The 15352-nt window shown below is 43.3% G+C and overlaps 1 protein-coding gene across 4 annotated transcripts in view; it reads right to left on the bottom strand.

Annotated features, from left to right (window-relative positions):
- LOC121545102 (unconventional myosin-VI) overlaps window positions 1-15352 on the bottom strand; it is a 97661-nt gene that overhangs the window by 14796 nt on the left and 67513 nt on the right. For 3 of the 4 annotated variants that reach the window (XM_041855494.2, XM_045217586.1, XM_045217587.1), the window contains exons 18-25: window positions 9282-9452; window positions 7951-7989; window positions 7741-7834; window positions 7438-7568; window positions 7246-7323; window positions 6812-6941; window positions 6122-6212; window positions 3621-3771 (exon numbers count right to left, since the gene is read on the bottom strand). In XM_041855494.2, coding sequence (XP_041711428.2) covers window positions 3621-3771; window positions 6122-6212; window positions 6812-6941; window positions 7246-7323; window positions 7438-7568; window positions 7741-7834; window positions 7951-7989; window positions 9282-9452 — 885 coding nt within the window. Of the gene's footprint in view, window positions 1-3620; window positions 3772-6121; window positions 6213-6811; window positions 6942-7245; window positions 7324-7437; window positions 7569-7740; window positions 7835-7950; window positions 7990-8818; window positions 8967-9281; window positions 9453-15352 lie in introns of those variants that run through there. The other variant, XR_006659342.1, reaches the window with a different exon arrangement.

Raw genomic sequence — 15352 nt, 5'->3', positions numbered from 1 at the left:
GTTACTGATGGTAGGCTTTGTTACTTTGGTCCCAGCTCTCTGCAGGTCATTCACTAGGTCCCCCCGTGTGGTTCTGGGATTTTTGCTCACCGTTCTTGTGATCATTTTGACCCCACGGGGTGAGATCTTGCGTGGAGCCCCAGATCGAGGGAGATTATCAGTGGTCTTGTATGTCTTCCATTTCCTAATAATTGCTCCCACAGTTGATTTCTTCAAACCAAGCTGCTTACCTATTGCAGATTCAGTCTTCCCAGCCTGGTGCAGGTCTACAATTTTGTTTCTGGTGTCCTTTGACAGCTCTTTGGTCTTGGCCATAGTGGAGTTTGGAGTGTGACTGTTTGAGGTTGTGGACAGGTGTCTTTTATACTGATAACAAGTTCAAACAGGTGCCATTAATACAGGTAACGAGTGGAGGACAGATGAGCCTCTTAAAGAAGAAGTTACAGGTCTATGAGAGCCAGAAATCTTGCTTGTTTGTAGGTGACCAAATACTTATTTTCCACCATAATTTGCAAATAAATTCATTAAAAATCCTACAATGTGATTTTCTGGAAAAAAAAATCTCAATTTGTCTGTCATAGTTGACGTGTACCTATGATGAAAATTACAGGCCTCTCTCATCTTTTTAAGTGGGAGAACTTGCACAATTGGTGGCTGACTAAATACTTTTTCCCCCCACTGTAGCCTCGCTATTGTTATTTTACTGCTGCTCTTTAATTACTTTTTTTGTAGGTATTCTTAAAACTGCATTGTTGGTTAAGGGCTTGTAAGTAAGCATTTCACACCTGTTGTATTCGACGCATGTGACAAATACTATTTGATTTGATTTGATAGGCTTATTACACTATTTTGTATATGCTAAAATCAGAATTATTTGGACTTGTGTTGTCATACAGTGTGTCATGTCATTATCATAAATGCATACATCATATACGTTTCATAGGATAGATTTTTTTCACGATGACTTAAACAAATGAGATACAATAAAAAGCCTGTGGGGTAAACGTTAAAAGTAACATTAAATTCCCAATATCCCAGAATCTCATTCAACTTTCCTAATTTCCTCTGCACATAGAAACATTTATTTAAAACTGTCCATGGGTTTGAGGGTCTTCCCTGCTGGAATGGGGTCTGACGCCGCTGACTAAATGACAGCCATTGTTTATGACATGTATAATTCAGATAGCGTTGCTAACGCTACAGGCTTCATATAGGGCTGAGAACAGCATCAGGCACTAGTGAACATTTTACATTTTAGTCATTTAGCAGACGCTCTTATCCAGAGCGACTTACAGTTTGAGTGCATAATTTTTATTTTTTTATACTGGCCTCCCGTGGGAATCGAACCCACAACCCTGGCGTTGCAAGCGCCATGCTCTACCAACTGAGCTACACGGGGCTAACAGAGGAGCGCAGGGTTGGGCAGACGCACAGAGGTGACTGAACTAGGGAGTAAGGGAGGGAAGTAAGGAAGGAGAGAAAGGGAGAATGAGACAGAAAAGGTACTGTTCGGATTCCAGTCATCTAGTCTAAGGGATGGCTACCGGCGCTCTAGCTAGCTACCTCTGCCAATAACACGCATCCGGCTACAAAGACAAAGTTTACAGACAACACTAAACAAATTTGGGAATCAATTTCAGAGTTTGGATAGCATGTGGGTTGGGTTGATGTGCCATACATCTAGAGGCCCCAAACACTGGTGTTTCTAGCAGAGGGAGACAGGGGAATTGCCTAACCATATTTATCCATATTAGAGGATTACACATCGAATCAACCAAGCTGTGCGTTCGGGAAGCTCCACCAAGACTGCCGTGCAGAAGAAATGCCAGCCCGTGAAGAGACGCACGAGATTGAACTACACTACAGTTGGCCCCGTTAGTTTACACTATCAACCTTTCCCTCTACTGTGGGAATTGTGATCGAATCAACATATAATAATAATAATATAATATGCCATTTAGCAGACGCTTTTATCCAAAGCGACTTACAGTCATGCGTGCATACATTTTTGTGTATGGGTGGTCCCGGGGATCGAACCCACTACCTTGGCGTTACAAGCGCCGTGCTCTACCAGCTGAGCTACAGAGGACCACATAGTTCTAGCCCCTTTCAATGCAACATACCGAAACAAAGCTAACTCTGTAAGACTTAGTCTGTGATTTTGTTTTAGACAGAGCGCATTGTCGGAGGATTCTATTGCATTGACGGGCACGAGCGCTCGCGAGAAGATGCGCTTGTTTTGAGATCAAAGCGCATAACCGCGTGTAGCCTCATGTGCACATTTATTCATATTCTTTGCTAGTTAGTGAGTTACTAACCCAGTTACAACTCATTTCTGGTGAGCAATCGAGGTGTGATTGCTTCCTAGAAGAGCACACAACGTGTAAACTTCTAGCCATCATTGAAAATCATTGAAAATCGAGTCAGGTAAAGAGCTTTTTTATGTCTTAAAGGGGCAGTGTTGTATTTTGAGACAGGTTTGAATAAGCCAAGAAGCCAATAGGCAGAGGGTAGCATTTTTTTTTTCTCTGATTCTCTGTAATAATAATGGTATGGGAATAATATTGAATGTTATTTTGCAAAGTGGTTTCTTGCATCAAACACAAAAACATTTTCAGTCACCTTGTTTGAGTGGCTAAACAGGATAATGTCAAGCCCTGCATCTTTTCCAAAGTCTCATGGAATCTAGGCCTACATTGAACACCACACATTGGCTGATACTGTAGGCTGAATGATAGAACAGCTATTTCAATAGCTATTTCCATGTTAAAATATTATGGGATGCATTTTCTCCATGGGTTTTGATGGTAGGCCACTCTGGTAGGCATACATTATGATCAAATAGCCACAGTAGCCTACTTAGCCACTGTTAAAACTATAATTTAAAGTGGGTACAGCCTCAGTGTTCACAGAAAACGCACGCCAGAATTTTCACAACATAGCGCTCAGCAGACATTACATTTGCTCAGTGCAGAAATTGTTTTGAGGGAAAATCAAAAACAACCCCAGTGTTATGATGAGTTTCTCGGGTGTTCAAGTAATCAAGGATGCAAGAATTTAGTTAGACACTTTGTAGAAAGTTAATGCAAATATTTAATGATCGGTACCGGGTTCGTTACAACAATGACCAGAGCTTTGCCCTTGGTGTTACGAACTAACTTGAACAAAGGAAACACTCTACCTCATATTCCTTCTATTACCCTCTTCCTGGCATACATCTGGTAAGTCTCCATGGGCACTCCCTGTCTTTGATGTTCATCACCCTTACCCCCAAGTCACTATCCTGCCCATCACTCATGCTATCCTAAACATCACTAATCTACCTTGACATAAGGAATGTAGACTTTATGACCCCAAACCACTTATCTCGTAACTCTACCTCTGTCCTCACAATGCTACGACATGACATCATTACACCCAGGAAATGGCTTCCTGCTGAGATGACAGAGAGATGAGATCTGTGAGATTAGAAAAGTAAGAGAGGTGAGTCACCCTGGCCTTCTCGGTTTAGGGTGAAGTTGCCCCTAGACGCTGATCTTGGGTCAGTTTTGCAATTCCCTGATTAGGAGCTGAACCTAGATCTCTGCCTAAGAGCAACTTCACCCCAGAGCTGCCCTCACCTTAATCTTGGCCATGAGGGTGTCGATGGAGGCCCCCAGCTCCTGGATCTGCTTGGCCATCTCCTGCTTGCCCTCCTTCAGTGCACCCACTACCTCGTTGAATCGCTCCATCCGCGTCTTCAGGTTACGCACCTTCACCATGCCATCGATGCTGTGGCCGCAACACACACATACATATGAACACACACACGTAGGAGCACATTAAAGTATACGTGCAACCACATATAAGTGTGAGCACTAAAGCGCGCACGTGCCAAAACACACACATCGTTTTGGTTGAGATTAATAAAAGTCTATATTAGTTTTTGTGCTTGAAAATGGTTTCTTGTGTGAACTCACATTTCAACTCTATTAGGTCGTTTTGTGCTAGCTACATAATAACCTATTCACAGAACATATACTGTGCCTTCAGAAAGAATTCATACCCCTTGATTTATTCCACATTTTGTTGTGTTACAGCCTGAATTCAAAATGTATTAATCAGAATTTTTTTCTCACCAATCTACACACAATACCAGATAATGACAAAGTGAAAACATGCTTTTACATTTTTTTGCAAATGTATTTCAAATGAAAAACAGAACTCTCAGCTGCCTTTGGCTTTATCTGTGAAACGACCTATCACACATTTTCTAGGGTCCTGAGCAGTCCATGATAACAAGTCAATTCAAAAACTCATCAACCGGATGGACCCATTCACAAAAGCAATATATACAGTGGGGAAAAAAAGTATTTAGTCAGCCACCAATTGTGCAAGTTCTCCCACTTAAAAAGATGAGAGAGGCCTGTAATTTTCATCATAGGTACACAACAACTATGACAGACAAATTGAGAAAAGAAAATCCAGAAAATCACATTGTAGGATTTTTTATGAATTTATTTGCAAATAAGTATTTGGTCACCTACAAACAAGCAAGATTCTCACAGCTAACTGTGTTCAAGCTCTCACAGACCTGTAACTTCTTCTTTAAGAGGCTCCTCTGTCCTCCACTCGTTACCTGTATTAATGGCACCTGTTTGAACTTGTTATCAGTATAAAAGACACCTGTCCACAACCTCAAACAGTCACACTCCAAACTCCACTATGGCCAAGACCAAAGAGCTGTCAAAGGACACCAGAAACAAAATTGTAGACCTGCACCAGGCTGGGAAGACTGAATCTGCAATAGGTAAGCAGCTTGGTTTGAATAAATCAACTGTGGGAGCAATTATTAGGAAATGGAAGACATACAAGACCACTGATAATCTCCCTCGATCTGGGGCTCCACGCAAGATCTCACCCCGTGGGGTCAAAATGATCACAAGAACGGTGAGCAAAAATCCCAGAACCACACGGGGGGACCTAGTGAATGACCTGCAGAGAGCTGGGACCAAAGTAACAAAGCCTACCATCAGTAACACACTACGCCGCCAGGGACTCAAATCCTGCAGTGCCAGACGTGTCCCCCTGCTTAAGCCAGTACATGTCCAGGCCCGTCTGAAGTTTGCTAGAGTGCATTTGGATGATCCAGAAGAGGATTGGGAGAATGTCATATGGTCAGATGAAACCAAAATAGAACTTTTTGGTAAAAACTCAACTCGTCGTGTTTGGAGGACAAAGAATGCCGAGTTGCGGCCACACCTACTGTGAAGCATGGGGGTGGAAACATCATGCTTTGGGGCTGTTTTTCTGCAAAGGGACCAGGACGACTGATCCGTGTAAAGGAAAGAATGAATGGGGCCTCCTTCCATCAGCAAGGGCATTGAAGATGAAACGTGGCTGGGTCTTTCAGCATGACAATGATCCCAAACACACCGCCCGGGCAACGAAGGAGTGGCTTCGTAAGAAGCATTTCAAGGTCCTGGAGTGGCCTAGCCAGTCTCCAGATCTCAACCCCATAGAAAATCTTTGGAGGGAGTTGAAAGTCCGTGTTGCCCAGCGACAGCCCCAAAACATCACTGCTCTAGAGGAGATCTGCATGGAGGAATGGGCCAAAATACCAGCAACAGTGTGTGAAAACCTTGTGAAGACTTACAGAAAACGTTTGACCTGTGTCATTGCCAACAAAGGGTATATAACAAAGTATTGAGAAACTTTTGTTATTGACCAAATACTTATTTTCCACCATAATTTTCAAATAAATTCATTAAAAATCCTACAATGTGATTTTCTGGAAATTTCTCATTTTGTCTGTTAGTTGACGTGTACCTATGATGAAAAGTACAGGCCTCTCTCATCTTTTTAAGTGGGAGAACTTGCACAATTGGTGGCTGACTAAATACTTTTTTTCCCCACTGTATTTTCCAAAAGCAATATGACAACTACATACTGTATTTTCAAAAGTAATACAGTAAGACTAACATTTCTTAATGCAATATGGTGACAGAGCGTGCCAGGACTCACGGCTGAGCTCTCCAGATTGATTTGAACTTCTAACTGCACAATGTGGAGAAGCTATCAAAAGGCACAGAGTGTGAAGGACTTTCAAAGAAAGAGAATGTGTGTTTGTGTGTATACCCACCGTGGCTTATGTTTCCTCTTACAGAGCCACATGCGGACGGTCTTCTGAATCTTAATAAGGGCAGTAGCACGATACTTCATCTTCTCCTTCACTGGGGGGGTAGAGATGGAGCGAGAGCAAGAGAGAGAAAGTCAGTGAGTAAGACAGAAAGCGAGAGAGAGCGAGAGAAAGTGAGTGAAAGTGAGAGAAGAGAAAGTGAGTAAGAGGGAGAGAGAGAAGAGACAAATACATCCTCAAATCCAATCATCAGCATAGTATTGGGCCTATTCACACAAACAGAGCTAAAGCTACACTTCCTATGATCTGTTGACTGAACTTGTAGGGATATTAAGTTGGAGTTTTTTGAAGGAAAATAAATGGAAGTGCAGCCAGCCGTAGCAGTGCATATAGCCTCAAATATGACATATCATGAAGGGGAAGTTTAGCAACTCCTGACTCAGCAGAAATCGTTTAAACTTTTTTTTGTTACGTTGGCTCTTTTCAAAGTTATATTCCTTTATTTTCTTATTCACCATTTTAAAGCCTGTCTAGTGACTAATGCTGCAAATCAGCTCAAGCATGATGGTGCAATGCAACAGATTCTTAATTGTATCTGTCCCTATCAACTAAATCCTTTATTATTGTTAACTAGGAGGTTCCACAGTGTGTCCTCCAGCTCAGTATGAGTATGAGTCAGGGGGGTTGACGTACGTTTGATGACAGAAAGGGCACACCACTGGACCTTCTTCCAGCGGCTGACCACCAGCCACTGGTTGACCTTCTTCACCAGCTCTGCCAGGTGGTCTGGGTCTGACTTCATGATTTGGTCAAACTCTGCAAACTGACCCAGAAACAGGACATCAACAGAATCACTCAAGGTCATTTGGGCCTATGTGAATCATGTATAGAGTGTAGAGCAGCTTTTCCCAAGCTCGGTCCTGGGGACCCTAATGGGTGTACGTTTTGGTTTTTGCCCCAGCACTACACAGCTGATTTGAAAAATCAAAGCTTGACGAGTTGATTGTTTGAATCAACTGTGTAGTGCTGGGGCGAAACCAAAAACGTGCACCTATTAGGGTCCCCAGGACAGAGTTTAGCAAACACTGCTGCAGAGTATTAAAAAGACAGCAGAAAGCAGTGCTTACCTTCCCAGGACGGAAGAATACTCTGGTCAACCCAAACTTGTAGTCATTCTCATTCAGCCCCAGTGCTTTGAACAAAGCCTGCAGAGGAGCAAGAACCTAAACCATCAGTCGACGTCTCGTAAATGTATAAACATCTGAGTAATGCAAGGTTACATATGAAATGTAATGCTGTGTTTGGGGGAGCCACCCCACCTTGCAGAAGAGCCTGGGGTCCAGTCGTGTGAGCTTGTCAGGCATGTATTGTTTGTACATGTTGTAGAGCTCATGGAAGGGGGCTCGGGAGGGGAAGCCGCCCTGCATTAGGTCCAGCACTGACACCATGCCTGGTGAGGAAAGGGGAGAGAAATGTATTGAAAAGGAACCAAAACCAAAAGAGGTGTGTGTGTCTGTTCTAATCTTTATAACTGATAATGAACTAATGTTTACTTTTTTTTTTACAATGTGATTGTGTTAATGATTGTTTTGAGAGTATGTTCTTACTCTCCTAGCCCATACCTGAACACTGCAGCTGAGACAGAATCTGGGCTCCTTCAAAATGGTGGCTCACCATCTTTAAGTTGGGTTTTACACAGCGAATGAAGCTGGAGCCCTTTGAAAGACAGGTAAATCATATCCATTACATATCCATCGATCACATCCAATCTGAGGCCAGTTCCTGACTACCAGTGTGTGAGAGAGGACAACAGGTATGGGACAGATACTCACAGTGCTGTGAAGCTTCTCCAGCAGTAGGTTCAGCTGGGTCTGTGAAGGCAGGCAGAGAAAACGCTTCCTTAATACTTAGTCTGAGTCCCACCGCAATGCACAAAAAGGGGTTAAGGAGCGCTTCCAAACAAATTGGGATTATATTTGACATTGCACATTTACAACTGAAGAAAAGCAATCATTATAATGTTGACATATCCAAAAGAAAGTCAAACATGCTTCCATGTGAACAGGTGAGGGATAACAGCACATGGAAAGACAAAGAAAACCATGCATGACTCATGACGATTCTGCAAATGCCACTTGCACTGTTCTCAATACGATTTGCTTTCAACAGTCCTAAATGAATTTGGATGATTTCTCAAGATATATAAAAAATTGACTGAAACTGTGCCAAGCAAATACTTTTTGGAAACACGAGATAAAGGGATGTATTCCAGAAAACGATAACTGATGAATGAATGAGTGTCCTGAATACACGCATCTTTCACTGCTCATAGTAGGGATGAATCTGTTAAAGACATTCGAATAAAAAGGAAAACTTGACTACGTTCCCTTCCTCACAGCATTGTAATATATTGGCTCATAATGCCTAACCTTTCTCATTATTTTATGTTTTATTAAAGCACATTTGTGTCATTAAGATGAAAAGATCTTGCTCTTTTCTCTGCAACGCTACACTCAGGTCATTGTGTCCACCTTATCTTATGAATTAGTGATAAAAGCATCAACTCAAGCATCACGGCACACAAAGACCATAGACAAAGACAGGTGGAGAGGGAATATGACAGGAAAAAAGTGATGGGTGCTCTGTGTGCATCTGCTGGTACAGCACGGTGTTGTTGAAACAATCTACAGTGAGAGTTACCTTCTGTCCCTGGCTGACTCTATGCTTCCTTGTGACAGACTTTAGCCTGGCTGCTACTTTCTATCTCTGACTTTTCCCACACTCTCTAGCTGACTTCATCCACAAAGGAAGGATTTCTTGGGAAAAGAGGTAGGAGACTGGAGGAGGTCTACAGAGGAAAGGAGGGATGGAAGAAACGTGGGTGGGAGGGGAGAGGCGTTAGAAATTCAAAGTTGGAAAACAGTGCACAGCGATTTCTCTAACATTGTGTCATAGCATCTGAAACAACAATCTGAAATAAGCAATAAGAAAAGCATTAGACTACAAACTAAACACACTATTCACTTCAACAGCGAAAGTAGAATGTGAAACAATATCAAACACTAAGAATTGTAGGTTCACACAAACTAATAAGAACTTGCGGTGTGTTTTTCTTTCAAAGTGTCATCTCAGAGTCAGGTGCTGCTACAGTCTCCTTCCTCACCTTGAATTTGTTGCCCACACTGATGAAGCTGAGTTTGCCAGCCTTCTGCTTGGAGTCCTTGCTGTTGTTGGAGTTCTCAAAAAGCTCTCGCACAAACTTGTCCTTGGACTCACACACCAGGCTCTCCAAAGACATGTGGAGGGCATCATTATTCTTCTCTACAAACTGGGTCTGCAAACGCACACATGTGCACAGAAAAAACATGACAAATACATAAACAGACTTTGTCGTGTGTGCTAACAAGTAGTGATAGGGGAAAAAATCAATACAGTTACATATTATTTTGGATGATATTATAAAAGATACAGTACTTATTTTTTGGTAGTGTTACTTAGTGCTAGTCTGCTGTACCTGAGCCAAAACTCTGGTATTTTTCATCCTATAGCTTGTTCTCAATCTTCTTTTAAAATAGTGAGCCAAAAAAACTTTTCTGCACTTTTATTTCCACGACTGATCGAAACTAATTGTGGTGCTTACGCAGCAAAAGCCCCAGCTTCAATCTTTGACATACTTCTCCTTCTTCTTTAGCATGCTACTCCTTCTACACCGTTTAAGATACAAACGCTGTTCGAACTTTAAAACGTGCTGATTGGTCTCACTCGATTTGCTTGTATACAACCTTTTGATATCTTTTATACTTTTTACGTTATACATTTTTTAGTTTCATTTACTTTCATGGCATTTTTCTCAACATTCTAAAGCTCCCCATTATGACATCATCACCTCCAACTGCAATTCACTGTAAATGCAATAATGCAACTTTTGACACAAATCAGCTACTTTAACCACTTTGCAACTACTTAGACAAAAAGTTAGAGCGTTTACATCTTCTTCTACTTCCATGCTACACAAATCTGGTGTTTGAACCAAAAATTATATTCGGATAAGAAGTTACAGCTGTTTTCTGTAACTTTTTTGCAAACAACTGCCGTTTTGACCACTACCACAACAATTTAGACAAAAAGTTAGAGGGTATGAAATCTTCCTCTACTTCTCTGCTATTCATATCTGTTCGCGAAACCAAAATATTCACTACGCATCTTACGGTACAGCTGTTTTAGTAACTGCATTACAACATTTCCCCCAAACTTTTTCCAACCACACAAATATTGACCACACAACAACAACTGAACCACACAACTACAGACCACAACCGCACATCTACTGACCACACAACAACTGACCGCAACTAGGGCTGTAGCGGTCAGCCGCTGATTGTCAAGCAAATAACGGTCGGTCTCACGGTAATTGACCGTTAATGAACATAAAGGGGTTCCACACATGCAAGCTGCTGATGCGTGCCTTTGAAACATCAACATTTTAAAAGTCTAAAGTGTAATAAATCCATGTAATTGCCTGTACACCATCAGAATAAATCTATTATTTATTTTAGGCTGGTCTTTATGAAATGTATAATATGAAGTGCCATTATTTTATATTATATGATTTTATAGTAAGAATATAATTGAACTTCGCTGAATAAAATTGAAAGGATATTTTTCCGAGCTAGTGCACACATGGAGCGGTTATTCTGTGTTCAGCTTAAAAAGTGATCATTTGAAACAGGTTATATGCTTAATTTTGAGTTATTTGTCAACTTTAGTTGTGAATGATACAAACCTTAGAATGGCTTATGAAATCAAAACATATATGGGCTGCATGATTCCACTATATTGATGATGTAAAAAAAAAAACATCTGAAAAAAGGCATACACAATTTCTTGTCGCAGTGTAATGCCTACATGTGTGAAATTAGTTTCGATTTTAAAATGGGCAATTTCCAGCTGGGCAGGCTAAACACCACCATCACCATTTTATAATGATTAAGCTGTTATGATTTAGCATACACACAATTTGTGGTCTTTCTTTTTTACTGAAGACAACAAAAAGCTGCATGGTGACATCAGCATTGTGACAAATAGCGTCTGTAAGCTACTTAGCCTTTCATATAGGAATTTTCATATTTTTTTTTTTTTTAGTTTAAAAGGGGATTCATGTAAAACAATATGAATAAAAACACTGAAATAGTAATACTAGCACACAAATAAATAAGACACTTCTAATTATAATACAACTATTGCGCTCAAAGTTGAAGCTGCCTGTTGCCTATAAAGGCTATTGTTTCAGTCCACTATCATAGGCTATAGCACTAGCCAACGTTAGGCTATAAGGTTCCGATTAAAAAACACCAGCATGTTTACTTTGTCGGCTTCAGTGAAGACCGGAGAGAGGTAACTATGTTCCCTGCTGTGCTGAACACCCTCTATGACGCAGTGCTGGTAGCGCAAATGCACATATACTTTTTAGCAAGCAGAGCCAAAAGGTTATCCCGCCACCATGACAATGGGTCAGCAGATGTGTCCGGTTCCTTCTCTTCCATATAGCGGGTCATCTCGGTGTCGGCACGCACTCTCAAGGGTACCGGGAGGGGAGCATTCTGGGCCAGTTTCTTCTCTAAGAAGATCACCAAGATTAATATTTTTAGCCGGGAGCTGTGCACAGTTATCCCCATCTCCAGCTGTACAGCTGGTGCCGCCTCCGTCTACTTCCCCGAGTGCCAACATCTCCTGAAGGAGGGCATCTTTCGTGCCATCCAAGCCATCTCCCACACGGCCTTTGTACCGGGGGTCAAGTAGGCAGGCCTTTGACAAAAGCCCCTGAAGTGCTGGGGATTTGTACTTGTCGTGCAATATCCTGCACATCTTTTATATTTTTTTCGTTAGCTCTGAGTCGTTGGGTTTGGGAGAGAGAATCTGTCCCGTTAAAAGTCGTAAAACAGGCTCGACTGACAACGCCGTCACATAGTTCTCCCCAGATAAGATATCAGTGAAGTCGGCCACAGGCTTCAGTGCGGCATTGACCGATTGCAGAACATTGATGACCTGCCATGACGGATCTAAATGCTTTTGGTCTCGATCGTCAACCAATACCCGTCGTATGGCCGGGACCTGCTCCAAAACTCTTTAGACCATTTGTTGTTTGGTCCCCCAACGTGAAATGCAATGGAATTCAATGGGCATATCATTCCATTTATATACCATTTATTAATCTAGGACCAACATCTTGATAACGAAATTGTAGCTGATATTTGATTTAAATAGCCTAAAATTAATAGAATGAAATGTGCACATAATTCGACTGATATACACTGCTCAAAAAAATTAAGGGAACACTTAAACAACACAATGTAACTCCAAGTCAATCACACTTCTGTGAAATCAAACTGTCCACTTAGGAAGCAACACTGATTGACAATACATTTCACATGCTGTTGTGCAAATGGAATAGACAACAGGTGGAAATTATAGGCAATTAGCAAGACACCCCCAATAAAGGACTGGTTTTGCAGTTGGTGACCACAGACCACTTCTCAGTTCCTATGCTTCCTGGCTGATGTTTTGGTCACTTTTGAATGCTGGCGGTGCTTTCACTCTAGTGGTAGCATGAGACGGAGTCTACAACCCACACAAGTGGCTCAGATAGTGCAGCTCATCCAGGATGGCACATCAATGCGAGCTGTGGCAAGAAGGTTTGCTGTGTCTGTCAGCGTAGTGTCCAGAGCATGGAGGCGCTACCAGGAGACAGGCCAGTACATCAGGAGACGTGGAGGAGGCCGTAGGAGGGCAACAACCCAGCAGCAGGACTGCTACCTCCGCCTTTGTGCAAGGAGGAGCAGGAGGAGCACTGCCAGAGCCCTGCAAAATGACCTCCAGCAGGCCACAATGTGCATGTGTCTGCTCAAACGGTCAGAAACAGACTCCATGAGGGTGGTATGAGGGCCCAACGTCCACAGGTGGGGGTTGTGCTTACAGCCCAACACCGTGCAGGACGTTTGGCATTTGCCAGAGAACACCAAGATTGGCAAATTCGCCACTGGCGCCCTGTGCTCTTCACAGATGAAAGCAGGTTCACACTGAGCACGTGACAGACGTGACAGAGTCTGGAGACGCCGTGGAGAACATTCTGCTGCATACAACATCCTCCAGCATGACCGGTTTGGCGGTGGGTCAGTCATGGTGTGGGGTGGCATTTCTTTGGGGGGCCGCACAGCCCTCCATGTGCTCGCCAGAGGTAGCCTGACTGCCATTAGGTACAGAGATGAGATCCTCAGACCCCTTGTGAGACCATATGCTGGTGCGGTTGGCCCTGGGTTCCTCCTAATGCAAGACAATGCTAGACCTCATGTGGCTGGAGTGTGTCAGCAGTTCCTGCAAGAGGAAGGCATTGATGCTATGGACTGGCCCGCCCGTTCCCCAGACCTGAATCCAATTGAGCACATCTGGGACATCATGTCTCGCTCCATCCACCAACGCCACGTTGCACCACAGACTGTCCAGGAGTTGGCGGATGCTTTAGTCCAGGTCTGGGAGGAGATCCCTCAGGAGACCATCCGCCACCTCATCAGGAGCATGCCCAGGCGTTGTAGGGAGGTCATACAGGCACGTGGAGGCCACACACACTACTGAGCCTCATTTTGACTTGTTTTAAGGACATTACATCAAAGTTGGATCAGCCTGTAGTGTGGTTTTCCACTTTAATTTTAACTGACCACAACCAAACAACTTCTGACCACACAACTACTGACCACAACCACAAAACTGCTTACCACATCTAGTGACCTCAAACACACAACTACTGACCACAACCACACAACTACTGACCACTCATCTACTGACCACACAACTACTGTCCACAACCACAAAACTGCTTACCACATCTAGTGACCTCAACCACACAACTTCTAACCACAACCACACAACTACCAACCACTCATCTTCTGACCACAACCAAACAACTTCTGACCACACAACTACTGACCACTCATCTACTGACCACAACCACACAACAACTGACCACACAACTACTGACCACAACTACTGACCACAACCACACAACTACTGACCATAACCACACAACTACTGACCACAATCACACAACTTCTGACCACAACCACACAACTACTGACCACAACCACACAACTTCTGACCACACAACTACTGACCACTCAACTACTGACCACAACCACACAACTTCTGACCACACAACTACTGACCACAACTGCTGACCACAACCACACAACTACTGACCACAACCACACAACTACCAACCACAACTGCACAACTTCCGACCACAACCGCACAACTTCCGACCACAACCGCACAACTTCTGACCACAACCACACAACTTCTGACCACTCATCTACTGACCACAACAACTGACCACAACCACACAACTGCTGACCACATCTAGTCACCACAACCACATAACTACTGACCACAACCACACAACTACTGACCACAACCACACAACTGCTGACCACAACCACACAACTGCTGACCACAACCACACAACTGCTGACCACAACCACACAACTACTGACCACAACCACACAACTGCTGACCACATCTAGTCACCACAACCACATAACTACTGACCACAACCACACAACTTCTGACCACAACCACACAACTTCTGACCACAACCACACAACTTCTGACCACTCACCTTCTGACAACAACTACTGACCCGCAACCACACAACTTCTGACCACAATCACACAACTTCTGACCACAACCAACCGCCGTCACAACCGCAGACCACGTGTAACCACGCCAGCCGAGGACCTCCACATCCGGCTTCTTCACCTTCTTCTGAGACCAGCCACCTGGACAGCTGATGAAACTGTGGGTTTGCACAACCAAATAATTTCTGCGCAAACTGTCAGAAACCGTCTCAGGAAAGCTCATCTGCGTGCTCGTCGTCTTCACCAGGGTCTTGACCTGACTGCAGTTCGCCGTCGTAACTGACTTCAGCGGGCAAATGCTCACCTATGATGGCCACTGGCACGCTGGAGAAGTGTGCTCTTCACGGATGAATCCTGGTTTCAACTCTACTGGGCAGATTGGGTCGTGTGGGCAAGCGGTTTGGTGATGTCAACCTTGTGAACAGAGCGCCCCATGGTGGTGGTGGGGTTATGGTATGGGCAGGCATAAGCTACGGACAACGAACACAGTTGCATTTTATCGATGGCAATTTGAATGCACAGAGATACTGTGACGAGATCCTGAGGC

The sequence above is a fragment of the Coregonus clupeaformis genome, unplaced genomic scaffold (assembly GCF_020615455.1).
Source record: "Coregonus clupeaformis isolate EN_2021a unplaced genomic scaffold, ASM2061545v1 scaf1135, whole genome shotgun sequence".
Taxonomy (NCBI): domain Eukaryota; kingdom Metazoa; phylum Chordata; class Actinopteri; order Salmoniformes; family Salmonidae; genus Coregonus; species Coregonus clupeaformis.
The sequence above is the reverse complement of the archived record's forward strand: the minus strand, read 5'-3'. Positions and strand labels throughout refer to the sequence as shown.